General features: G+C 44.3%; 1 protein-coding gene and 1 non-coding gene across 14 annotated transcripts in view; both read left to right on the top strand.

Moving 5' to 3' along the window:
* Positions 1 to 27,439, top strand: part of ep400 (E1A binding protein p400) — a 164,455-nt gene that overhangs the window by 103,709 nt on the left and 33,307 nt on the right. For 11 of the 13 annotated variants that reach the window (XM_068054601.1, XM_068054607.1, XM_068054605.1 and 8 more), the window contains 10 exons: positions 964 to 1,133; positions 2,181 to 2,377; positions 7,482 to 7,593; positions 8,541 to 8,684; positions 15,900 to 16,061; positions 18,408 to 18,527; positions 23,037 to 23,120; positions 24,128 to 24,262; positions 26,027 to 26,071; positions 26,157 to 26,310. In XM_068054601.1, coding sequence (XP_067910702.1) covers positions 964 to 1,133; positions 2,181 to 2,377; positions 7,482 to 7,593; positions 8,541 to 8,684; positions 15,900 to 16,061; positions 18,408 to 18,527; positions 23,037 to 23,120; positions 24,128 to 24,262; positions 26,027 to 26,071; positions 26,157 to 26,310 — 1,323 coding nt within the window. The remainder of the gene's footprint in view (positions 1 to 963; positions 1,134 to 2,180; positions 2,378 to 7,481; positions 7,594 to 8,540; positions 8,685 to 15,899; positions 16,062 to 18,407; positions 18,528 to 23,036; positions 23,121 to 24,127; positions 24,263 to 26,026; positions 26,072 to 26,156; positions 26,311 to 27,439) is intronic. The other 2 variants (XM_068054609.1, XM_068054615.1) reach the window with 1 other exon arrangement.
* LOC137383068 (small nucleolar RNA SNORA49) lies at positions 1,296 to 1,433 on the top strand. The gene has a single exon (XR_010977344.1). It is a non-coding gene; the product is annotated as a small nucleolar RNA SNORA49 (small nucleolar RNA).

A 27,439-nucleotide genomic window follows, 5' to 3' on the forward strand; every position in this document is an offset into this window, starting at 1 on the left:
TATTAAATGTCCAGTCATTTGATATAGTTGGGTGCGAAAGCCACATTTTGGGGGAGGGTTGCCGTGCAGTGGGTGGGGGCTGCTTGGCAGATTTTAGCTCCCAGGCAGGAGAGTAGCTTAGCAAGTAGTCAGCCAGCAGCACTGGGAGGCCCAGTTGATTTTAATGGGCAGCATTTGTTAACGCCCTGCTGGCCAATATCCAGCAACAACAACTTGCATTTATATAGTGCCTTTAACATAGCAAAACATCCTAAGGTACTTCACAGGAGTGTTCTCAATAAAAATATTTTTGATACTGGGCCATGTAAGGAGAGATTAGGACCAAAACCTTAGGCAAAGAGGTGGTAGACTTTAAGGAGAGTCTTAAAGGAAGAGAGAGACAGGTGGAGAGGTTTAGGGAGGGAATTTCAGAGCTTTTGGACCTAGGCAACTGAAAGGACAGCTGCCAGTGGTGGAGCGATTAATCTTGGACATACTCGAGGCTAGAATTGGAGGGCTCCAAAATTGCTTTGAAGACGGCAGGCAATGTCTGCCCAGTCAAGCCCAGTATAGGGTCAGGGTGGGGGTAGTACAGGGGGTTGAAAAGTGGTCCCCACTTTGGGAAGAGGACAGAGTTCAGGACAAGGGAGGCCTGCACTTTCCCTGTAGGGCCCACAGGAGCAGTCCCTTCTTCTGGTGATCAGATTCTGGTCTGCATCACCCTGGTGGGGGGAAATCCCCAGTTGCTTCCTGGCTCAGGCCAATGTCATAGTGGCAGCAGAGTCCCAGTGACAGGCAGCCAGCGGACAAGTCTCTGGCTTTGTTGTACCTACTCCGTGACTAGTTTCTGCCAGATGGGGAAGGTCTTAAACTATCCCCTGCATTTCAGTTCTGTTCCTTCAGTTTAATTGAGGAAGTCAGTCATCAGATTGGAATGAGAACAGTTGCTGGGTTGAGCTTTCATTGTGATTAATCTTTACTTAGGGAAATTAGAGGCACTCGCTGTTCTACTTCATAAATTGAAATCAGAAAGGCGCCGTGTGTTAATATTCACACAAATGGTCCAAATGTTGGATATTCTGGAGAGTTTCCTGGACTACCACAGTTTTGCTTTTGTGAGAGTTGATGGCAATGTTCATCTCAATCAACGACAGGTATGCTTTTAACAAAAAAAGTATTTTTATATCTGAAATATGTGTGTATTGTATGTATACAAAATTCCTTGAAATTCTAGTCCCTGTTTCTAATATTGGCTCCAGTAGTTAAAGTTTAATGGCTTGTGGTACAGTAGTTTTCTTTTATGTAGCTGATGCAGTCTCCCCCATCCTTACTGCAGGCACAGTAAAACTCATATTGTGCACTGTCATTGTCCTGGGGGTAGATTAAAAGCCTTATTCCCTCCCCAGCAGGAATTAATTTGATATTCTCTGGGGCCTATAGAATGGACTGACAACAGTTTAATCCACAAACGTCTCATGTATATAAAACATTTTGAACGGGGCAATTGCTTTTAACTAATCGTTGTAAAATATAAAGAATGGCAGAACTCAATGATGGATCACTACAGGTATGGTAGCCCATTAGTTATGGTGCTGAACTGTCAGCTTGGAGGTCAGGAGTTCGAATCCCATCATGACAATTGAATTTGGTAAAGCTGATCATTTGGTGGCTGACGTCAGACAAAATTAGCATTGAAGCTGTTGGTTTATTGTTTTAAAAAAAACTGGTTCACAAATGTCTCTCGGGGGAGGGAAACAGTGTCCAGTTGGCTTATATGTGACTCCATTCCCACACTACATGGCTGACTCTCCATGCCCTAGGCATTTAGGGGTGGGGTAACAAATGTGGCCTTGACATAGTCACCCACTTCCCAAGAACAAATGCATTTAAAGAAAATGTACAAATGATAAAAGTGGCATTTAAGGCAGATTCAGTGTTCTGGTGCTCCCAGCAAAGAGCAGAGCTCGAGGACCTCAGCAACAACGTGCACTGATATAGTGCTCTTTCAGGTGCGCACCCCTTAGTTGTCTATCCATTTATTTTAATGGGTAGAAACTCATGTGCTGTGTGCCTGAAATTCCCTGAGCTGAGCTACCTGGCAACGCTGGAGTACGGAATCAGCTCCCCTTTTTAATCTGAGTCAGTTGGATGCATAACTTCTGTGTGATGCTGTCTAATCCTTGTGAATTTTCTCTTTACAGGCACTGATGAAACTTTTCAATACAGATAAGCGCATCTTCTGTGCCATCCTTTCCACCCGTGGTGGTGCTGCAGGGGTTAATCTGATAGATGCTGATACCGTTATAGTGTATGACAGTGACTTGAACCCAACTCTGGATTCACAAGTCCAGGAATGGTGCGACAGAATCGGAAAGTGTAAAGATATCCATATATACAGGTATTGTGTGGAAAATTACGCTTGTTTAAAAGCATGAATAATATACACTGCATCATTCCATCAGTTAAGTGTGGAGCATGTACCTGATAGAGCTTCCGAGACATCAACCTGGCATTGTACAGAGCAACTGCTTTCAAATTGGGCACCAGATCCTAACGACAACAAATTGCATTTATATGGCACCTTTAACGTAGTGCTTCACAGCCACATGAGCCATTAGGACAGATGACCAAAAGCTTGGTCAAAGCAGTAGGTTTTATGGAGTGCCTTATAAACGATCCACAACGACTATTTTCTGTACTTGTTGATCTGCACGTTAGTTTAGTTGCTGTATGCTAATATTTTTTCAAGTTTTCTACAGTGAAAGCTTTCTTGTGCGTAGTTAGCACTGTCTGGGGGGCAGGTAGTACAGGAACCTCAGGAGTTTGACATTACTTGCACGGTTCCTGTTCTTCTCACAGGAAACAACCACATCATAGGGTGAGGTAATATATCTGTTCGTACATTTCAATCTCACTTTGAAGAGCTGGAACCTGTCATAGCTGCTAAGCACATTGCACTGTCGAATTACAAGAAAGTCCCCAGCCAGTTAACATCCGTAGCACTTGAAGCAGCCAGAAGCGCTGCACATAAAATAGCCAGGCGCTGCGCAAATGACTACTGGCAACACCTATGCAGTCGTATTCAGCTGGCCTCTGACACCGGAAACATCAGAGGAATGTATGATGGCATTAAGAGAGCTTTTGGGCCAACTATCCTGAAGATCGCTCCCCTCAAATCTAAATCGGGGACACAATCACTGACGAACGCAAGCAAATGGACCGTTGGGTGGAACACTACCTAGAACTGTACTCCAGGGAAAATGTTGTCACTGAGACCGCCCTCAATGCAGCCCAGTCTCTGCCAGTCATGGATGAGCTGGACGAATTGCCAACAAAATCGGAACTCAAGTGATGCCATTGATTCTCTAGCCAGTGGAAAAGCCCCTGGGAAGGACGGCATTACCCCTGAAATAATCAAGAGTGTCAAGTCTGCTATACTCTCAACACTCCATGAACTGCTTTGCCTATGCTGGGATGAGGGAGCAGTACCACAGGACATGCGCGATGCCAATATCATCACCCTCTATAAGGACGAGGGTGACCGTGGTGACTGCAACAACTACCGTGGAATCTCCCTGCTCAGCATAGTGGGGAAAATCTTCGCTCGAGTTGTTTTAAACAGGCTCCAGAAGCTGGCTGAGCGTGTCTACCCTGAGGCACAGTGTGGCTTTCGAGCAGAGAGATCCGCCATTGACATGCTGTTTTCCCTTCGCCAGCTACAGGAGAAATGCCGTGAGCAACAGATGCCCCTCTACGTTGCTTTCATAGATCTCACCAAAGCCTTTGACCTCGTCAGCAGACGTGGTCTCTTCAGACTACTAGCAAAGATCGGATGCCCACCAAAGCTACTAAGTATCATCCCCTCATTCCATGACAATACGAAAGGCACAATTCAGCGAAGCGGTGCCTCATCAGACCCCTTTCCTATCCTGAGTGGTGTGAAACAGGGCTGTGTTCTTGCACCTACACTGTTTGGGATCATCTTCTCCCTGCTGCTCTCACATGAGTTCAAGTCTTCAGAAGAAGGAATTTTCCTCCACACAAGATCAGATGGCAGGTTGTTCAACCTTGCCCATCTAAGAACGAAACCAGAGTACGGAAGGTCCTCATCAGGGAACTCCTGTTTGCTGACGATGCTGCATTAACATCCGACACAGAAGAGTGTCTGCAGAGAATCATCGACAGGATTGCGGCTGCCTGCAATGAATTTGGCCTAACTGTCAGCCTCAAGAAAACGAACATCATGGGACAGGACGTCAGAAATGCTCCATCCATCAATATTGGCGACCATGCTCTGGAAGTAGTTCAAGAGTTCACCTACCTAGGCTCAACTATCACCAGTAGCCTGTCTCTCGATGCAGAAATCAACAAGCGCATGGGAAAGGCGTCCACTGCTATGTCCAGACTGGCCAAGAGAGTGTGGGAAAACGACGCACTGACACGGAACACAAAAGTCCGAGTGTATCAAGCCTGCGTCCTCAGTACCTTGCTCTACGGCAGCGAGGCCTGGACAACGTACGTCAGCCAAGAGCGACGTCTCAATTCATTCCATCTTCGCTGCTTCCGGAGAATCCTTGGCATCAGGTGGCAGGACTGTATCTCCAACACAGAAGTCCTCGAGGCAGCCAACATCCCCAACATATACACCCTACTGAGCCAGCGGCGCTTGAGATGGCTTGGCCATGTGAGCCGCATGGAAGATGGCAGGATCCCCAAGGACACATTGTACAGCGAGCTCGGCACTGGTATCAGACCCAACGGCCGTCCATGTCTCCGCTTTAAAGATGTCTGCAAACGCGACATGAAGTCCTGTGACATTGATCACAAGTGGTGGGAGTCAGTTGCCAATGATCGCCAGAACTGGCGGACAGCCATAAAGGCGGGGCTAAAGATTGGTGAGGCAAAGAGACTTAGCAGTTGGCAGGAAAAAAGACAAGCACAAGGGGAGAGCCCTGACAACCAATTTTATCTGCAGCACCTGTGGAAGAGTCTGTCACTCTCGAATTGGCCTTTGTAGCCACTCCAGGCGCTGCATCACAAACCACTGACCACCTCCAGGCGCTTACCCATTGTCTCTCGAGACAAGGAGGCCAAAGAAGAAGATGTATATGTTCACTAATTATGAAGCCTAAATAACTATTGCTTTTTTCCAAGTGCTTTAAGCTCCCATATAAATAAACATATGACCTCAATTTTAATCTAACCTAAAAGTATTTTTTTCCATCAAGTTTTCTATTTGTTTTGAAAAGACAACTTTTTTGCATAATGCGGAAGTCAAATATTGTGCTGAAATTACTATGCATTAAAAATGTAACGGTGCTTTACAGTAAAGCAAAATGTCCATTTTTAAAATACTTGTAATTATTGAAGTATTATGACAATGAACCTGCCTTTTATAGAGCACCTTGTGTCCAAATCCCCTCTCAGCCAAATTAATTGCCAAAGTGCAGTAACTATAGTTCTTTAAGTAACGACTCCAGCCAAAAATAAGAGTAAATGTGTGCTGGAGGACTGGGGAGTGATCAACGTAATACCATTTTCAAAACATGAGACAGAATAGACCGGGTTGGTACAGGTTACCTAGCTTGATATCTCAATTGGGGAAAATTCTGGTATGTTTGATATGACCAAACATCTAACTGAAGAGAAAATGATTAGAAGCAGCCAACACAGATTTCAGAAAAGGAGATCGTCCTTTGAGGCGGGTGGGGGAAATGAAGTTGGATGCAATGTGCTTGGATTTTCAGAAAGCCTTTAACAAAGTGCCACAAAAGAGACTGTTAAGGGAGAACTAAAAGAAGACCTTAGAGTTATATAATGGCTTTCACATTTTTAGGTTATCCCAAAGCACTTTACAGCTGATGAATTACTTGAAGTGTAGTCACTGTTGTTTTGTAGGTAAAGTGGTGTAGAATTAGGGAAGTGGTAAATTGGATTATTAACTGGTTAGAGTAGGGGAGGGAACAAAATGTCGGAATTGAGGGCAGTTTCTCAAAGTGGATGGAAGTGGGTAGTGGTGTCCCACACTATAGTGTCCCTGAACTGCTTCTGCTCACTGTGTACATCAAGGATTTGGGTAGAGGGCCAGAGGGAATGGTGTTGAAATTTGCAGACGCTACTGATTTGAGTTGTAGTCGTTAATTCTGAAGACCAAAGGAAACTGCAGAGATGTTGGTTAAGATGCTGGAACAGGCATAAAAGTGACAGATGGAATTTGGTGCCAGTAAATGTGAGGCAGTGCATTTTGGTTCAAAGAAAAGTATTATAGGGGAAGATTGGGTGATGTGAAAGAGCTGAGGGATTTGGGGATTCGGGTTTAGAAGACCTTAAAGGCAGCACCTCAAATGGAGAAGGCAATTTAAAAAGATAACTACACTGGATTTTATGGCAAGAGGTATGAGGCAGAATTTTTGATCACAAGAGGTGTGTGGGCCCATAATTTCCCAATGCCAGCTGTCGTGCTGGTTTGCTGGCATGATCTCACCTCCAAGCTTTTGGAACATGCTGATTTGGGTGGGAAGTGGCTACCTGCCCACAAGTGGCAAGCAGCCAATTAGTCATGTTAACAGGCCAATTTAGGCCCCTCTCCTGCCACTGACTGGAATTTTCCAGTTGGCAGGTGGGACCCCAGGTTGGGCTGGAACCCGACTGGGCGATGGAGGTGGCCTCACGGTGTCAGAGTTGACTCTTTAAACCCCTGCAGCCGTGCCTTATAAATGGACAGCATTGCAGCCACAGGCTGCCCTGTGGAGGGGTTTGCCTTCCACAACGGTGTTCTGGCAGCTGTGGCCAGTTTTTATTGAAAACATTTTTATAAGCTTTGAGAGGGCATCTCCATCTTAAGGCACCCTCTCTCTTTCTCTTACCTGCATCGGTATCACCCATCTCTGGCGGTGGGCTGCTGCTCTTTCAGTGCTGGAGAGCCTACTTTTGTCCCCTCAGCCTCGGGAGCCCACCTGCCGTCCTTTAATTGGATGGCAAATGTGCCACTAATTGGCCATCCCTTCAAAAATCACATTGGGTGTCCTGACCCCGGATCAAAGTTTCTGCCCCTGGTGTATAAATGTCAAGGTATAATGTTGGGTCTATAGAAAATCAGTAGTGTGGTCACAGTTGGAATACTACAGGCAGTTTTCAGTTCAATATATCTGGTAACTTGCGGGCTAGTAAAAATCCTGCTGATGTTCAGTTTTGTCCTTCAGGGCCATGAGCCTGTTACCATTACCCAGTATGGCCTGTACGTGACTCCAGTCCCACACCACGTGGTTGACGCTCTGAAGTGAGCCAGAAAGCTACTCAGTTGTACAAGCATTTGCTTCAAGAGGCCCCACCAGCATCATCAGAGCAACTAGTGATGGACAGTGAATGTCCACATCCTGAGAACAATGTTTTTTTTTTTGAATGACCTACCTTCAGACTTGTAAAGATAAAGTAACCAGGTACTTTGTAAAATTATTTGGGGGCGCCTCTGATTTACCTTCCTATGTATGTCTCCACTGCAGACTGGTTATCGGCAACTCCATCGAGGAGAAACTTCTCAAGAATGGTACAAAGAATTTGATCAGAGATGTGGCTTCACACGGGAGCAACTATTGCACAGCATACTTGCAGCAGGTATTTGTCCCCTAAACTGTATGGAATGAAGATGTGTATATAACCTCCATCACGGCCTCAGGACATTCCAAAGCACCTCACAGCCAACAAAGTACTCCCAAAGTGTAGTCACCGTTGCAATATAGGGAAATACAGCAGCCAGCTTATGCACAAGCTCCCGCAGACATCAAGAAGATAAATGACCAGGTACTCTTGAGTGTTGTTGATTGAAGGACACTGGGGAAGAGCTCACTGGCTACTCTTCCAAATAGTGCCATCGATGTGCTATATCTGCCTGGGAGGGCAGATTGGGCCTTAATTTAATGTCTCATTTGTAAGATGGCACCTCTGACAATGCAGCAGTCCTTCAGTACTGCACTGGATTGTTAGCTTAGATTTATGTGCTCCGGTATCAATTGGGGCTTGAACCCACAACCTCTGACTCAGAGGTGTGAGTATTACCACTAAGTCCAGGCTGACGACTGTTAAAACCAAACACCGATTGTGCCCTATCCCCGTGACCAGTTTCATTTTCACTCAAGTTGGCAGTAGTTGTGTCTCACTGTCATTAATCCTCCATCGTAGACGTTGCTATGAAGCAAGCACATCAACCAGAGTATGTTGAAGTAGGATGGGAGGAGGCTGCTGTGGAGCATAAATGCCTGCATAGACCAGTTGCGTCGAATGGCTTGTTTCTATGCTGTAAATGCTATCTAATGGTGACTCACCTAACATTTACTAAAAGCTGGCTGAATAAACTACAGCTTATTATTAGATTAAGTGTGTGTATAAAAGAAGTGATGTCAAGGGTGTATTGCTGTCTCAGAAGTTTAGGTGACAGTCTTAAACTGCTCATGCTGCTTTTTTTTTGAGATTGCTGCTTTGTAATTGCTTATTCTCCATCTAACATTCAGATTTGCCTGAACTTTTTATGATCAGCGAAAACTATGTTTGACATTTTGTTACAGCAAACAGTCCGTGACCTGTTTGAAATCCCTGCCTTTGTGGGAGAGTCTGCATTGAAGCTGAAGGCGGAGGAGTTTGTCGTGCTCTCTCAGGTGCCATCTTTAGCAAATCAGATCTCGCCAAAAGAGACGAAGCCCTTCTTGGAGGTACTCAAATCCATTTAATCGCTGGTTTTATTATTGACTTACTGCTGCTTTCTTGCGCACGTGTTGTTCAGTATGTTGTTCAGTTCCCAATAAAGGCCTTCTCGGGTCTGGGAAAAAAAAACCTGAACCTGACAGAACCACATTGGACCCGAGACTAACCTGGCCCAAGTCCTTCCATTTTTACCCAAGCCCGACCATTGGAATGTTCACTTTCTCCAGTTGACAGCATTCGTTTTGCATCCATAGTGCACTCACTGTACTTCGCACTTTTGGATGGATGGAATGGAATGGAAGGAAGCTGCAGCATGAGCATGATGACGTCATAGAGATGCTCACTGTGCAGCCTCTGAGTCTGTGGAGTCCGGATGCACGTTTCCCTGCTTGACGTCCTGGACTCCCACCCAGCTCAGGCAGGCTTTTCGAATTTTGATGCTTACTTACTCAACTTCTCTTTTCTTCCCAGCAGAGCAAAAGGTAGTACTGTGCATGTCCGACCCGAGCCCGAAAGCCGGACCCGGAAGAGCAACCCCACCGGACCTGAACCTGACACATGTCGTCTGGTCCCGTTGGGTTCGGGTTGGGTAGCAGGCCTTTAGTTCCCAAGTTAGAGAGAACCTAACACAGAAAGTCTTGGAAATACACAGCATGTCCGTCAGTCTCTGTTGACAGATAGTTTGACCACCAGGTGATGCTGTTTCTGTATGGATAGTTGGACCAGGGAGTTATAATTAAGAAAGCCAGTTGGTGAAAGATGATGCCAGAGCCAATCTTTACAGAGTTTAGCGTTTATTTACAAAGTGAAACATTACAAGCATACACCTCCTAACTCAACGTTCCGCACCCCCCCGGCCCCCCAAAGTGAAACCCCAGTTAATACCCTGCACCTGCATATAATTAAACGTAGTTCCTCCTTTGTAATGGAAACTGCCTCTAAATGTCATGCTGTAAATGCACTCCATCTCTGCCCCTCAGTGTAGGGGGATATAGCACCACCGGCAGGAGAGTAATTAAAGCATGACAAGTTTACACAAGCAATTTCTTCATAATTGATGGAGAAAAGTGCATGCAGTCATAATATATTTAACATAAGGAGGCGCAGTGGTTAGCACTGCAGCCTCACAGCTCCAGCGACCCGGGTTCAATTCTGGGTACTGCCTGTGTGGAGTTTGCAAGTTCTCCCTGTGTCTGCGTGGGTTTTCTCCGGGTGCTCCGGTTTCCTCCCACAAGCCAAAAGACTTGCAGGTTGGTAGGTAAATTGGCCATTATAAATTGCCCCTAGTATAGGTAGGTGGTAGGGAAATATAGGGACAGGTGGGGATGTGGTAGGAATATGGGATTAGTGTAGGATTAGTATAAATGGGTGGTTGATGGTCGGCACAGACTCGGTGGGCCGAAGGGCCTCTTTCAGTGCTGTATCTTTAAAACATAATCTAAACATAAGTTTATAACAAGGTAGTCGGTTTAATGCATGCAGCTGATATCATTTGGAAGTCTACAATTTTCCGTTGAACTTAACTTGATAATTTTTAAAATATCACTCACATTTTCATACATTTTGCGTGAATTTTTGTCCTTTTTTAAAAAAATTCTCTGGCTCCTTCCTGCACCACACCCCATTCCCTGGGAAAACTTACCCTATATCCCTCCTTAGTTGTTCAGCTCCCTTCCTTGTAAGGTAGCCCTGGTATTTGCTTAGTGCCTCCTTGTGACAGCCCACACACCAGGTAGAGAATCAGAAACTTAATATTCTTTTGAATTGTCTTCATGAAACTTGTAACCTGTGGGCTTTAACTATTTTCTAAAATGTTTGATTTATTCTGAAACATGCTACTTTACACTTGTGAAAAAATAAATACATGAGACTAAGAGCGAAATTACAATCCTTGCTGCTTCTGTGGTGAATATTTGAAATACCTCCATTTAAGTTTGCAATGTTATGCAACCTCAAATGACATCCTATGTGACTGTGGCAAAGGTAAACTTTCCCTACTTGTCCTTCTTGACCTGTCTGCAGCCTTTGACAGGGTTGACCACATCATCCTCCTCCTCCCAGCATCTCTCCACTGTCGTTATGCTGGGTGGGACTGCTCTCGCCTGGTTCCATTCTTATCTATCTAATTGCAGCCAGAGAATCACTTGCAATGGCTTCTCATCCTGCTCCCACACCATTACCTCTGGTGTTCTACATGGGCCCCTTGGCGACATCATCCAAAAGCACAGCATTAGTTTTCACATGTATGCTGACGACACTCAGCTCTGCCTCATCACCACTTCTCATGATTCCTCCACTGTTGCTAAATTAACAGATTAATTATCTGACATCCCATACTGGATGAGCATGCATTTATTCCAATGAAGCCATCGTTTTCAGTCCCCACTCCAAACTCCATTCCATACCTACCGACTTCTTCCCTCTCCCTGGCAACAGTCTGAGATTGAGCCAGTCTCTTCACAACATTGGTGTCACGTTTGATTCCAAGATGAGTTTCCGACCACATATCCGCACCATCACTAAGACTGCCTATATCCACTTCCGTATCATTGTCTGTCTTCACCCCTGTCTCAGCTCACCTGCTGCTGAAACTCTCATTCATACCTTTGTTACCTCTAGACTTGACTATTCCAATGCACTCCTGGCTGATCTCCCACATTCTACTCTCTGTAAACTTGAGGTCATTCAAAGCTCTGGGGAAGGTGGGACCTGTACAAGTGGGACGGTCTACATCTGAACCAGAGGGGGACTAACATCCTTGCTGGCGGGTTTGATAGTGCTATTGGGAGGAGTTTAAACTAATTTGGCAGGGGGAGGGGATGCAGACTCCCAGAAGAATAGGGACACAGCTAAACACAGGAAAGCGAACAAGTCAAAGGGAATACAGCGGAAGTAAGTTTCAAGAGAGTAAGACCAGGATGGAAGGCCTCTACTTTAATGCCAGGAGTATTGCAGGTAAAACGGATGAGTTAAGGGCAGTGATTGACACGTGGAATTGTGATATAGTAGCCATCACAGAGACATGGTTGAGGGAGGGGCAGGATTGGCAGCTCAATATCCCGGGATATCGAATCTTCAGGCGAGACAGAGGAGGGGGCATTGCAATATTAGTTAAGGAGTCAGTTACTGCAGTAAGGAGAGATGATATCTTGGAGGGGGCATCAAATGAAGCTTTATGGGTAGAGTTTAGGAATAAAAAAGGGACAGCCACATTGCTAGGTGTTTATTAAAGACCCCCAGATAGTCAGCGGGAAATTGAGGAGCAAATATGTGCACAATTTGCAGAGGTGAGAAAAAATAATAGGGTAATTATATTAGGTGATTTCAACTTTCCCAACATTAATTGGGATAGTCATCGTGTTAAGGACTTAGATGGAGTGGAGTTCTTAAAATGTACACAGGAGAACTATTTAGCTCAATATGTCGAGGATCCAACAAGGGAGGGTGCAGTGCTGGACCTAATTCTGGGGAATGAAGCCGGACAGGTGGTTGATGTGTTGGTGGGGTGAGCATTTTGGTGATAGTGACCATAACATGGTACAATTTAAGCTTGTTATGGAGAAAGAAATAGACAATTGCAAAAAAAGGTTTTGGATTGGGGGAGAGAATTTTAGTAAAATAAGGCAGGATCTGGCCAACGTAGACTGGAAAGAGTTACTTGTCGGGAAATCTACAGAAGAGCAGTGGGGGGCATTCAAAAAGGAAATGGGAGGGTACAGGCCCAACATGTTTCCTCTAGGATAATAGGTAGGAGCAACAAGCCCAGAGAACCATGGATGACCAAAAACATTCAGGGTATGATGAGAAGGAAAAGAGAGGCTTTTAGCAAATACAAGGAGAGCAAATCATTGGAAGCATTAGTGGAGTACAGAAAGTGTAGGATGGAGCTTAAGAAAGCAATTAGGAGAGCAAAGAAGGGATATGAGAAAGCTCTGGCTGGTATAAGTAGGGAAAATCCCAAGGTATTCTATAAGTATATCAATGGGAAGAGGATAACCAGGGAAAGAGTAGGACCCATTAGGGACCAAGGGGGAAATCTGTGGGTGGAGCCAGAGGACATTGGTAGGGTGTTGAACGAATACTTCACATCTGTCTTCACCCAAGAGAATGAGGATGTGGATATGGAATTTAGAGAGAGAGACTGTGAGGTTCTTGAGCAAATTGTCATAGGGAGTGACAAGGTATTGGAGGTTTTGGAAGGCTTAAAAGTGGGCAGATCTCCAGGTCTGGACAATTTGTGTCCCAGGATGCTGTGGGAGGTGAGGGTGGAGATTGCAGGGGATCTGACCCTAATTTTTAATTCCTCTCTGGCCACGGGGGAGGTGCCAGAGGACTGGAGAACAGCTAATGTGGTCCCACTATTTAAGAAAGGTTGTAGAGATAAGCCAGGGAACTATAGACCAGTGAGTCTCACGTCAGTGGTAGGGAAACTATTGGAGAAAATTATGAAGGAGAGAATCTATCTCCACTTGGAGAGGCAAAATTTGATTAGGAATAGTCAGCATGGCTTTGTCAGAGGGAGGTCATGCCTAACAAATTTGATTGAATTTGTTGAGCATGTGACCAGGTGTGTAGATGAGGGTAGTGCAGTTGATGTAGTTTACATGGATTTCAGCAAAGCCTTTGACAAGGTCCGACATGGGAGACTTATCAAGAAAGCAAATGCACATGGGATACAAGGTAACTTGATAAGGTGGATTCAAAATTGGCTTAGCTGTAGGAGACAGAGAGTGATGACAGACGGCTGTTTTAGTGAGTGGAAGCCAGTGTCCAGTGGCGTACCACAGGGATCTGTGCTGGGACCCCTATTGTTTGTCATTTATATAAACAACATAGATGAATATGTGGGGGGTAGGATCAGTAAGTTCGCGGATGACACAAAGATTGGCCGAGTGGTTAACAGTGAGGTGGAGTGTCTTGGGTTACAGGAAGATATAGACGGGATAGTCAAATGGGCAGAAAAGTGGCAGATGGAATTTAATGCTGAAAAGTGTGAGGTTATACATTTTGGAAGGAGTAATGTGAGATGGAAGTATTCAATGAATGGCCTGACATTTGGGAAGTTCCGAGGAACAGAAGGACCTTGGCGTGTTTGTCCATAGATCTCTGAAGGCAGAAGGGCAGGTTAATAGGGTGGTGAAAAAGGCATATGGGACACTTGCATTTATCAATTGAGGCATAGATTACAAAAGCAGGGAGGTCATGTTGGAGTTGTACAGAACTTTGGTAAGGCCCTTCTTCTTCTTCTTTTGGGCCTCCTTGTCTCGAGAGACAATGGATACGCGCCTGGAGGTGGTCAGTGCTTTGTGAAGCAGCGCCTGGAGTGGCTATAAAGGCCAATTCTGGAGTGACAGGCTCTTCCACAGGTGCTGCAGAGAAATTTGTTTGTTGGGGCTGTTGCACAGTTGGCTCTCCCCTTGCGCCTCTGTCTTTTTTCCTGCCAACTACTAAGTCTCAGCTGGAGTATTGTGGTCGCCACATTATAGGAAGGATGTGATTGCATTTGAGGGGGTGCAGAGGCGAGTCACCAGGATGTTGCCTGGGATGGAACATTTAAGCTATGAAGAGAGGTTGGATAGGCTTGGGTTGTTTTCGCTGGAGCAGAGAAGACTGAGGGGTGACCTGATCGAGGTGTACAAGATTATGAGGGGCATGGACAGGGTGGCTCGGGAGCAGCTGTTCCCCTTAGTTGAAGGGTCAGTTACGAGGGGTCACACGTTTAAGGTGAGGGACGGGAGGTTTAAGGGGGACTTGAGGAACAACTTTTTTACCCAGAGGGTGGTGACAGTCTGGAATGCCTTGCCTGGGAGGGTGGTAGATGTAGGTTGCCTCACATCCTTTAAAAAGTACCTGGATGAGCACTTGACACGTCATAGCATTCAAGGCTATGGGCCAAGTGCTGGCAAATGGGATTAGGTCGACAGGACAGGTGTCTTAATGCATCGGTGAAGACTTGATGGGCCGAAGGGCCTCTTCTGCACTGTATTATTCTGTGATTCTGATCATCCAACTCATTAGCCTGTTATGGCTTTCGCCCCATACACTTTGATCCCTTTAGACCCAAGAGCTATATCTAACTCCTTTTTGAAAACATTCAATGTTTTGGCCTCAACTGCTTTCTGTGGTAGCGAATTCCACAGGCTCACCACTCTCTGGGTGAAGAAATTTCTCTTCATCTCAGTCCTGAAAGGTTTACCCCGTATCCTTAGACTATGAGCCCTGGTTCTGGACTCTCCCACCATCGGGAACATCCTTCCTGCATCTACCCTGTCAAGTCCTGTTAGAATTTTATAGGTTTCTATGAGTTTCCCCCCTCACTCTTCTGAACCCCAGCGAATATAATCCTAACCGACTCAATCTCTCCTCATATGTCAGTCCTGCCATCCAAGGAATCCGTCTGGTAAACCTTCGCTACACTCCCTCTATAGCAAGAACATCCTTCCTCAGATAAGGGTCCAAAACTGCACACAATATTCCAGGTGTGGCCTCACCAAGGCCCTGTATAATTGCAGCAAGGCATGCCTGCTTCTGTACTCGAATCCTCTCGCTATGAAGGCCAACATACCATTTGCCTTTTTTACCGCCTGTTGCACCTGCATGCTTACCTTCAGCAACTGGTGTACGAGAACACTCAGGTCTCGTTGCATATTCCCCTCTCTCAGTTTATAGCCATTCAGATAATCTACCTTCCTGTTTTTGCTACCAAAGTGGATAGCTGGGCTGAATGGTCTGTTTCTGTGCTGTAAATACCATGCCGTCCTACAAATGAGATAAATGGTACACTGGTTTTCACGCTGGTATATTGTAGAATGTATTCCCGGCATGCCAGTTTTAGAATGGTATACTTGACATGAGTGTGCATATTCATGCACTGTAATTTAAAGCACTTTGGGTCTGAAGATCCATGATTTGAGGGCAACACAGCCAGGCAAGGGGTCCACGGGAATCAGAATATGGGGATAGGGCAAGAAAGTGGAGTTGATGCAGAAGTTGAGCCTTAATCTTGTTGAATGGTGGAGCAGGCTTGAGAAGCCTTATGGCCTACTCCTGCTCCCATTTCTTACATGCTAACAAAGGCCATCCCGCCCAGTCCAGGAATCCAACTCCCTAATGCCCCAAAACAATTTGAGGGAAAACTGCACTCGTCCACGTGCGCTTTGTTAATGGAACCTTCTGTAGAAAATGTGCTTTTTAATAAAATGCTACTTACCTGTTTTGCAAAGGCTCTGAACATCATTGAGCAGGAAAGTGGCGATCACAGTAAATCAGGAGAGACGATAAGGGCAGAACTGAGGGAAGGTGTTGGAAAACCCATGGAGAAGCGCAGGTGTATGAGCTATGAAGAGCCTGCATATCTGGATGAGTTGGCTGCAGTTGTTGAACAGGTGATTTTTTTTTTCTGTTTCCTTTATAAAGTTTGCATTTTAATCTGTGTGCACAAAACAATGCCATTTGGCCCATCATGCCGGCTCTTTGAAAGAGCTATCTAGTTGGGTCCACTCCCCCTGCTGTTTCCCCATAGCCCCACAAAATTTTCCTTTATCTTAAGGTGTTTGTCGTACAGTGGCATTTGGAAGGATTTCGATAAATCATGAATCGCTGAGCATTTTGTCTTCATGGGCTGCAGATCAAGTTTAAAGCCTTATATCTTGGGTTGCTGATATTTAACAGGTAAACTTGAGTTCATCTAAAACTGTACTGCCCGTATCCTAACTTGCGCCAAGTCCAGTTAACCCGTCAACCCTTTGTTCTCTGACTTACTTCGCTCCCAGTCCAGCAATGTCTCAATTTTAAAATTTTTTCATTGTTTTCAAATCTTTCCATGGCCTTATCCCTCCCTATCTCTAATCGACAGCCCTCCGAGATCTCTGTGCTCCTCCAATTCTGACCTCGTCCCAACCTAATTTCCTTTGCTTCATCATTGGCAGCCATGCTTCAGCTGCCGAGGCCCCAAGCTCTGGAATTACCTCCCTAAACCCCTCTACCTCCTTTTAAGTTGCTCCTTAAAACTGACCTCATGACTAAAAGCTTGGTCACTGTCTTAATATTTCCTTATGTAACTAAGGTGTCAAATTTCGGCGTGTCTCCTGACAATGCAGAGCAATCGCCAATGTCGTCAGCACGTCCGAGCATTTGCCGGTATGAATGCGCACATGAGGCGCTGACATCGCTACGTAATGACATCAGACGTAATGACGTCCGAGGGTTGCCTCAACTCTCAGTGGCCATGATCACCGCCTCCATTTCCACCAGCAGTATCCCACCAAGCCTGCCTCACTCGCCGTTTTCAGTTTCCAGCTCCCGATTGCCCCCTGCTCCATTCAGCCTCGCTGCTCTTTCCCCCCCCCCCCCCCCCCCCCCCCCAGCACCGAGGCTGCTCATTCCCGGCCTTGCCACTTCCCCCTCCCTTGGCCGCTCACTCCACCCTCAGCCACTCGCTGCTCGGTCCCAGCCCCTCAGCTGCTCTGGGTGGCTTGGCATTACGCAAATGGCTGAGGGGACGAAGCGGCGAGGTCGGGAGCGAGAAGGAAATTATGAAGGTCTGAGGGGCAAATTGGCTGAGATGGATTGGGAAAATACATTAAAAGGTATGATCGTACACAGGCAATGGATAGTCTTTAAAGAAATATTACATAGTTTACAGCAACTATACATTCAAGTTAGGATACGGGCAGTGCAATTTTGGATGAACTCAGTGTATACATCCACAAAAACCCCAAAAGTAAAGGCAGACAACAGTGGATAACAAAGGAAGTTAAGGATTGTATAAGATTAAAAGAAAAGGCCTTTCAAGTTGCCAGAAATAGTAGTAAACCTGAGGATTGGGAGGATTTTTAGGATACAGCAAAGGAGGAAGAAACTGATAAAGAAAGGGAGAATGGAATATGAATGTAAGCTAGCAAAAAATATAAAACTGACTGTAAAAGCTTCTACAGGTATGGAAAAAGAAAACGTTTGGCGAAGACAAATGTGGGTCCATTACAGGCAGAGTCAGGAGAATTTATAATGGGGAATAGAGAAATGGCAGAGAAGCTAAATGATTACTTTGTCTCTGTCTTCACTGAGGAAGATGCAAGAAATCTCCCAGAATTAGAGATCAAAGGGATTGGGGGGAATGAGGAATTGAAGGAAATTAGTATTAGTAAGAAGGTTGTATTGGAGAAATTAATGGGGCTGAAAGTTGATAAGTCCCCAGGACCTCATATTCTACATCCCAGAGTATTGAAAGAACTAGCTATGGAGATAGTGGATGCATTGGTGATCATCTTCCAAAATTCTATGGATTCTGAAGCGGTTCTGCAGATTGGAAGGTCGCAAATGTCACCCCACTATTTAAGAAGGGAGGGAGAGAGAAAACAGGGAATTACAGACCTGTTAGCCTCACATCAGACGTTGGGAAAATGTTAGAATCTATTCTAAAGGATGTGATAAATGTACACTTGGATAATAATGATCTGATTGGGCATAGTCAACATGGATTTATGAATGGGAAATCATGTTTGACGAACTTGTTGGAGTTTTTTGATGATACTAACAGAATTGATAAAGGGGAGTTGGTGGATGTGATATACTTGGATTTTCAGAAGGCTTTTGATAAAGTCCACCACAGGAGGTTGGTTAGCAAAATTAAAGCAAGTAGGATAGGAGATAATATACTAGCATGGATTAAGGATTGGCTAACAGGCAGAAAGCAGAGAGTTGGAATAAACTGGTCATTCTCTCGTTGGCAGGCTGTGACTAGTGGGGTACCGCAGGGATCAGTGCTTGGGCCTCAGCTGTTCACAATACATATCAATGATTTGGATGTGGGGACCAAATGTAGTATTTCCAAGTTCGCGGATGACACGAAGGTAGGTGAGAATGTGTGTTGTGAGGATGATGCAAAGCGGCTTGGTGAGTAGGCAAGAACGTGACAGACAGAATATAATGTGGAAAAATGTGAGGTTATCCACTTTGGTAGGAGGAACAGATGTGCAGAATATTTCTTAGATGCTGAGCGATTAGAAAGTGTAGATGTACAAAGGAACCTGGGTGTCCTTGTCAATAAGTCACTAGCTGCTAACATGCAGGTGCAGCAAGCAATTAGGAAGGCTCATGGTATGTTAGCCTTTATCGCAAGAGGATTTGATTACAGGAGTAGTGAAGACTTACTTCAATTGTATAGAACCTTGGTTAGACCGCACCCGGAGTACTGTGTGCCGTTTCGGTCCCCTTACCTTCGGAAGGATATTATTGCCAGAGAGGGAGTGCAATGAAAGTTCACCAGGCTTGTTCCCAGGGTGGTGGGACTGACCTATGAAGAGAGATTGGGGAAAGTGTGCCTGTATTCTCTAGAGCTTCGAAGAATGAGAGGTGATCTCATTGAAGCCTACAAAATACATAAAGGGATAGACAGGGTAGATGCAGCTAAGATCCTTCCTGTGGCTGGGGAGTCTAGAACCAGGGGACACAATTTCAAAATAAGGGGGAAGCCACTTAGGACAGAGATGAGGAGAAATTTCTTTACTCAGAAGGTTGTGAATCATTGGAATTATCTACTCCAGAGGGCTATGGAAGCTCGGTCATTGAGTATGTTTAAAGCAGAGATTGACAGATTTCTAAATACAAATGGCATTAGGGGATATGAGGATGGTGTGGGAAAAAGGCATTGAAGTAGATGATCGGCCATGATCATATTGAATGGCACGGCAGGCTCGATGGGCTGAATGGCCTACTCCTGCTCCCATGTTCCTACGTTCTTAAGCCGAGGCGGGGTAAGCAGCAAGGCCTGAAGTGAGTGGGATATTTTTGGAGCTGGGATGGAGGCAGCGATCGCGGCCATTGAGGGGGTTTGGGTTTAATTTGATTTTGTGTCAAATTGAGTAACGTCACCTTTATTACTGGCAGCTGCCTGAGATGTTGCAGACTGTGATGTTTCAGTCAGTGAGGCTGCATTTGCGCATGTGCCGGTACTGCATCACCTAATGATTGTGTTGTCAGCAAATGCAGCCTGTCTGATTACACTTTGCCGATGATACCAAACTTGGAGTACAGACCAACAGTGAGGACAAAATGAATCACCTGCAACAGGACATATTGGCTAGCGAAATGGGCAGATATATGGCAGATAGAACTTAATATAGAGAAGTATGAGGTGATTTGGGGAGAAGGGATAGGGTTTGGCAATATGGACTTAATGGCACAGTAATGAAGAGTCTGCGTAAACACAGGACATGGGGGTGCACGTGCATCGATCTTTGAAGATGGCAGGATATATTGAGAGAGTGGTTCGCAAAGCACATGGGATCTCGTACTTTATAGAGGCATTGAGTACAAAAGCAGGGAAGTTATGTTGAACCTTGCTAAAACTCTGGTTAGGCCCCAACTGGAGTATTGCGTCTAGTTCTAGTCACCACATTTTAGGAAGGATGTGTGGGTCCTTGAGCGGGTTCAGAGGAGATTTACCAGAATGGTTCCGGGGATGAAGGATTTTGGCTATAAGGTCAGGTTGAGGAAGCTGGGATTGTTCTCCTTGGAGCAAAGGCGATTGAGGGGAGCAAAAAAGAAAGTGCTGCCAGACCTGCTGAGTATTTGCAGCATTTTCTGTTTTTATTTCAGATTTCCAGCATCCGCAGTATTTTGCTTTTAATTTGGAGGCTGAGGGGAGATTTAATAGAGGCATACAAAATTGACCGGCTTAAATAAGTTAGATGAGGAAAAACTGTCCCTTTTAACTGATGGTACAAGGACTAGAGGACACAGATTGAAAGTTTTGGGCAAAGATGCAGGGGGAATATGGGGAAGAAATTTTTTTACACAGCAGGTGGTAATAACCTTGAACTTGCTGCCCACAAGGATGGTGGAAGCGGAGACAATTAATGACTTCAAGAGGAAATTGGATGGCCACTTGAAGGAAATAAACTTGCATGGCTACAGGGATCAAGCGGGGAGTGGGACTGACTGAATAGCTCTATGGAGAGCTGAAGTGGACTTGATGGGGTGAATGGTGGTCTTCTGTGCCGTAAATGACTCTGATTGTACTCTGTGACTTCTGTGAAGCACCTTGGGCTGTTTTACTATGATATAAATACAAGGTATTGTGTTCTGATGTAGGATTTACCCACCAGCAAACCAGAAACACAAGTGCAAGTGTGTGTTTTTTTTGTTGCTGTTCATTCATGGGAGGGGCTGTGTGAACACAGGCTCGGGGGAGACAGGGCAGTGCAAACATGGGGGAGGGGCAGGGCAATGAGAAAGTAGCTTCAAGCTGGGGCAAAAGCAGGCAGAACTAGAGTCATTATCAGGCCTGTTATTGCCTCGTTATGACGAGGTGCTGATGTCCGGCTTGGAGGAGTCTGATCCAAGTCATGGTGACTGGCAATGAGCTTTTATTTTAAACGAACGGAAATGACACCAGTGGAGCACATTGTACAAAATCTGTTGGTGCCTATAAACCTGGACAGTGTCCTCTCTTCAAAAAAGCTACATTGCACACTTAAGACCAAATGTGAATAACTGTGTAACTTAAGTTTTGTTGGGGGCACAGTGCTTTTCGGTACATTACTCTTGCAGCCCTTCACTGAAACACATTTTCCCTAAACCCGTGCACCAATGTTCAGATTAAACAGTATGTAAATAATTCTTAACCAGTCAGGTATGTATCCAGTGCTAGACGAATTCTAAGCCATTGGATACAATTTTGGATTTGAATAATTAACTGCATAATTTTGATACTATTTACAAATCTTGCAGATGAACACTGAACATTTAGCAGGCATCAGGTGCTACAGTAGTCATGATTTTTGACCCTGTGTTGATGGCACTTTAGGCCTGCCTGCCAATCCTATTTGGTTTAGGTCCCTCAATGAGAAGCCATTTTCACATGTTTAATTTGTCACAGTTAATTGCCTAATTTTTTGAATGAATAAATTAGAATTGTGCAGCACTTCACTAATTTTATATCTTAATCAGATCAAAATCAGTTAGTACAGTCTTGAATAAAATAAACTGTAAGGCCTTTGTATTTGATTGTGGTGTTGCTACTTGTGTGTTGTAGTTTACTTCCATACTTCTGACTTGGTTTTAATTACTTGGAGTCTCAAAACCAATAGAAATCTTGTCTTTAGAATATGCTCTAGTTTGCAATTAACTAATATGTCATTTTCTTAATTGCTTATGCCTCAAATTTTAAACACTATTCTGTGTTTAAAACCCCCACAGACCCTCCACACTTTCTGTCTCTAATTTCTTCCAGCCAGATGACCATATTTTTCATTCCTGTGGTTCCTGTCTCTGATGATCTATTCCAGAAAGCCAGTTGCTGAAGGATGATACTGGATCTTTATTCAGTCTAACATTTATTTGCAGAGTGAAACATTACAAACATAAACCTCCCAACTCAACCACCGCACAGTTTCATTAAGTGTCTCTTGATATGTGCTCAGGTGAAACTTCCAATTAATGCCCTCTGCTTGCATATAATTAAACACAATTGATATACAATTAGCATGTGAATCTCCCCTTCCTATGCATCACTATTGGCTGTCGTGCTTTCAGCCACCTCTTATAAGGCATTCCATGTCCATTTTTCCTTATCTTTCTGAAGTGCCTCGGGTGCTGTATAAATGCAAATTTGTTTACAAATGCACCACATATGTGGGCTTAATGTCATATTCTCATCTTCATATAGTGATATGTTAACCTTTACATCCACCTGAACAGCTGGATGAGACCTCGGTTTAACGTCTTATTAAAAAGACAGGACCGCCAACAATGCAGCACTCTCTCAGTACTGCATTGAAGTGTCAGTCAAGGTGTAGTCCTGAGGTCTCTGGAGTGGAGCTTGAACTCACAACCTACTGATTGAGGCAAGACCACTGCTCACTGAACCAAGCTGATATTTATGGGAACTCACATTTTGAAAATTGGTAGAATAAATTTGCATTCTATAGCTTCTCCATTAATACAGCAGTATAACCCACCACTGTCCTTTTAACTCTTCAGTCCAGTTAATCTCTCTAATGTGCTTCCAAATGTCAGTTATTAGCCAACTTAAATTTTCCTCTTTGTCGTTAAAAGGGACTTTCAACACTTGAGCCTGGGAGCGATATTGTACGAAGCCTTAATGTGCTTGTATTGAACTCCTCTCCCCACTATTTTAACAGAGGCACCAACCCATTGAAAGCACATTGGATAATAAATGTATTAAAATAACAGAGAAGAATTTGATGTGAACATGTTAAACGTTTGCAGCTACATTGGTCTCAGTCATTTACAAGTGAAATGAAGCTAGCACATGTGCACTATATATTTTACTGAAATGTTTTTGTTTCCTTCCCCAGTTTTAAATAATATACTAATCTAAATAATTATTTACGCAGCTTACACCAGTTGAAAAGTATGCAATGAATTATTTGGAGCTGACTCAGGCATTTATAACTCCAGCAGAGCAGAGACCACCGGAGGTAGGCAAGATATTGACGGTTTGCCTTTGTATATGTAACTGTTAAATATGAAACTCCCTACACTTTGTACCTAATACTACCAGAATGAGATTTATTTGTTTTTAAATTTGTTCTCAGGATGTAGGTGTAGGTGGCAAGGCCAAAGCCATTTCCCAAAGATATCGGTGCTAAGACTTAAGTATTTGTTTTTACAACTGGTTGCTTAGTTGGTCAATTGAAAGGCATTAGAGTCAAACACAGAATGTAGGGCTGGAGTCATGTCTGTGCCCAGACTGAGTAAGTGGGTAGAGGTGACCTACTCCTTTCCCTGAATATAGGAACTGCCAGATGGCGAAAGGTCAAGGTCCATCGAGTTCGCCTGCTACCATCCTGGTAGCCACATGATACAATGATAATAGGGTTGTTGACTAATCACAGCAATCAGTCTCTATTGATTGGTCCAGAACAGACCCAGACACGAGCTGAAGAAAACTCCCAGTGGTGGAGAGCTTTGGCAACCATAGGTCCAAACTCATCTGTTTCCCCCCCCGCCCCCCCCCCGCCGAGCATGTTCCACTCACCCCACGTCAGGTCTCCAATTACTAATAACATGAATCGCAACATGTTATTTTCTGACAGAAGCAATAATGAAGAACCATTTGGTTTTTACACCAGTTTGGCAGCTCTTGTGGTTATTTTTCTGATGCCCAGCTCACAGATTGTGTTAAAATTCATGGCTTGCCATGCTGAGATTTGAACTCGTGACCTCTGACTACTTGGTTGCTCGACCAATACATCATTATATGAGCTGCCAGACTGGGAGGCTACATTTGCTGTGCTCATGATGGGTATAACTTGCAATATTAGTACAGCAGATGTTATGAATCTAAAAGTCTTAGCAATGGAAAAGCCAAATCAAATGCATAGTATCTGAAATAAAGATGTTGTGAGTTTTCCGCAAACTTACAAGGACTGTGTTCTCGTGCTTGAACACACCACTTTAGCTCATGTCTTTTTGGCTGTGTCAGGATCGTGTAAAAACTGCCAAGCGAGTGTGGGAGTTTGAACAGTTGCACGCTCTGAAGGAGGAAAGGAAGAGACGACTAGAGGATGAAGAAAACGATGTGTTGTTCACCTACAGCCGGGAGGATGCATACAACAAGGTACCTATCAGACTTTGTGTTGCATCCAGAACTCTTATGGTGAACAGTTTGTTGGTGTACTGGTACAAGGTGTGTGGTGGGATGTGAATCCTCATTGTTGCACACTTGCACTTTCCTATCTTAGTTGAACCACATTGGGGAGTCAAGGAGAGGAATCTTTTCCCCAGAAGAAAATGGAATAAACAGGCTGGAGTTAATTGTGTGCAGTTTGTGGGGGGGACGGGGTCGGTTAGGGAGGTTGGGGGGTGCGCAGGTGGAGGTAAAAGGCTTTTGTTTATATAGTACCCCATCCCCTCTCCTAGAAACATCCCCAAGTGCTTTGGAAAGCAATGAACTACTTTGAACTGTAGGCATGAGTGGCGGCCAGCTTGTGCGCAGCAAGGTCCAACTTGGCTGAATGCTGGATAGCTCTGTCTGTTTTATTGTGGCATTGTTTAAGGGAGGAATGTTGGCCAATGATGTTGGGAGAAGTTCCTCCTTTTCAAAACATGCAGTTGGTTTCTTAACATCTGCCTTAAAATGGAATAGAGCTTGGGTCAAGCACATGAAGGGCAGCTCTGCTGGGAGCATCAGCGTGGATCCTGTGCCAAAGCCTTTTGAGGGGGGGGGGTAGGAGGAGGGGAGGGGAGGTGATGTTGGGAAGCTGGAACCCTCAACTTTTTTGACTCTGGCAAGAGTGCTCCTAACTGAGCTGAGTGGCAGTCTGGGCAAAAGCAGAGAACCAGCCCACAGGCCTGCCCATCGATTTGAGAAGTAGTGCTCAATATGCGGTGAGCATGGTGATTGTCTGTGTCTCTGGGGCGACCAGAACCAGGGGCCATAAAATGTGTTAGTTACTAACAAAACCAATAGAGATTTCAGGAAAAACTTTGCCCAGAGACTGGTGAGAATGTGGAACTCGCTACCAGAAGGAATAGTTGAGGGGAACAGCATGGATGAATTTAAAAAGAGATCGCACCTGGAATACTGTGTGCAGTTTTGGTCTCTACATTTAAGAAAGGATATACTGGCACTGGAGGCAGTGCAGTCAAGATTTACTAAATTGGTCCCTGGGATGAGGGGGTTGTCCTATGATGAGAGGCTGAGTAAATTGGGTCTATATTCTCTGGAGTTTAGAAGAATGAGAAGTGATCTAATTGAGACATACAAGATTCTGAAAGGGCTTGATAGGGTAGAAGCTGAGAGATTGTTCCCACTGGTCGGGGAATCTAGAACATGGGGACACAGTCTCAGGATAAGGAGTCAATCATTCAGGACTGATATGAGGAGAAATTACTTCACTCAAAGGATTGTAAATCTTTGGAATTCTCTACCCCAGAAGGTTATGGATGCTCCATCATTGAATATAGTTAAGGCTGGGATAGATAGATCATTAGTCTCGCAGGGAATCGAGTGATATGGGGAGCAGGCAGGAAAGTGAAATTGAAGCCCAAGATCATCCATGATCATATTGAATGGCGGAGCAGGCTCGATGGGCCATATGGTCTACTTCTCCTATTTCTTGTGTTTCTTGAGAAGCTAGATAAGCACATGGAAAAAGGAATAGAAGGAAATGCAGATGGAGTTAAATAATAAAGAGTGGGAGGAGGCTCATGTGAAGCATAAACCGGTTGGGCTGACTGGCCTGTTGCTGTGCTGTAAATATTATGTAATATTGCCATATAAAAATAAAATCTGTTATTGAAATGGTGATCGTGAAATGGTTTGTACTGCCTTATCTGTTACAGAATATCAATCATCATTTGTTTACTTTTTTTTGTAAAGGAATATGTGAAAGAAGGTCAGGATGGCCAGACTGAAATAATGCCTGTGAGTTTCCATATACTACTTTACAAGGAATTTAAGTCTTTGCACAATTAAAGGGCAAGTTGGTCACAATTTCTATCTGTGGCAGATTTGGACTCCTCCAACACCTCCCCAGGATGACAACGACATCTACATGGATCCTGTAATGTGCCTGATGTACGATACTACTCCTATTCTGGAATCCAAACTGCCTCCAGTTTATGTCCGCAAGGAGCACAAGAGGCTAAAGATGGATCCAACAGGTAAGAAAAGGTTCCTCCCGAATATGTGAGAAATGTGGAGGAACCTTATATTACTTGGTCACATCTCATTTATTCAAATGGTATCTAAAAGGATCCACAGATAACCTCCTCGCTCTCAACATTGCTGCTGAGGTACAGATGTAGTAAGTAGACACTGCACAACTAAATTAGAGCAGTATGGATGAGCATTAGAAATGTTGATGAAACTTTTTTGCTTTTTGTAAGACTTGAATCACTTTTAAACCCACTTTAAAAAACTGAGTCAAACTCGACGTGTATCTTAGTAAAGAGTATAGGAGAATAGGAAAGTATAGGAACAGAAGAAACATTGCAACCCATTCGACCAGCCCCCAAACACCTGTCAAGCATTTCTGCATAGAGCAGTCGATGCCACATATTAACCTCCCTCTGTGTAAAGCAGTTAAATCTAATCTGTCATCAAACCGTCTCTCTTCTAAGCATCAACCCAATGCCCAGGATATTTTCAGGGTCCAATTTGTCTCTTACCTTCACACATTTCTACTTAACAGTTAGTTACAGATAAATGGCATCCTTCAAATCTTTGAACAGAATGAATGGTCAAAGTGTACTGCTAACATATGCGTATAAATCACCCTTTGGAAAAGGGCATGCTGTAAGCATCACAGGCTAATATTACACCCAATTTCCAGTTTAGAATTGTGTATATAGTGGTTAAAAGCCTATCTACAAAACAATTTTATTAGTAAATTGAGAAAGGTGTATTCAATATAGAAATGTAGTGTAGTGGTATCAGTGTGGGAAACACACGCAAGAGCTGAGCTTGGCTTCGAGCCTTGCTTCCTCTGTTTCCCCAACTGAGCCATGCCAAGTGAGGTCTGTATAGAAGTGATGGAGAAAGAAGCATTCAGGTATCTTGTGCTAGTCAGCAACAATGTTCTACTGATGTTTCCACTCATAAGGGGAGTCTAAAACCAAGAGCCATAAATATAAGCTAGTTACTAATAAATCCAAAAGGGAATTTAGGAGAAACCTCTTTATCCAGAGTGGTGAGAAGGTGGAACTTGCTACCACAGGGAATAATTTGAGGTGAATAGCATAGATACATTTAAGGGGAAGCTAGATACACATATAGAGAAAGTAAAAGAGT

This window comes from Heterodontus francisci, chromosome 23 (assembly GCF_036365525.1).
Source record: "Heterodontus francisci isolate sHetFra1 chromosome 23, sHetFra1.hap1, whole genome shotgun sequence".
Classification (NCBI taxonomy): Eukaryota; Metazoa; Chordata; class Chondrichthyes; order Heterodontiformes; family Heterodontidae; genus Heterodontus; species Heterodontus francisci.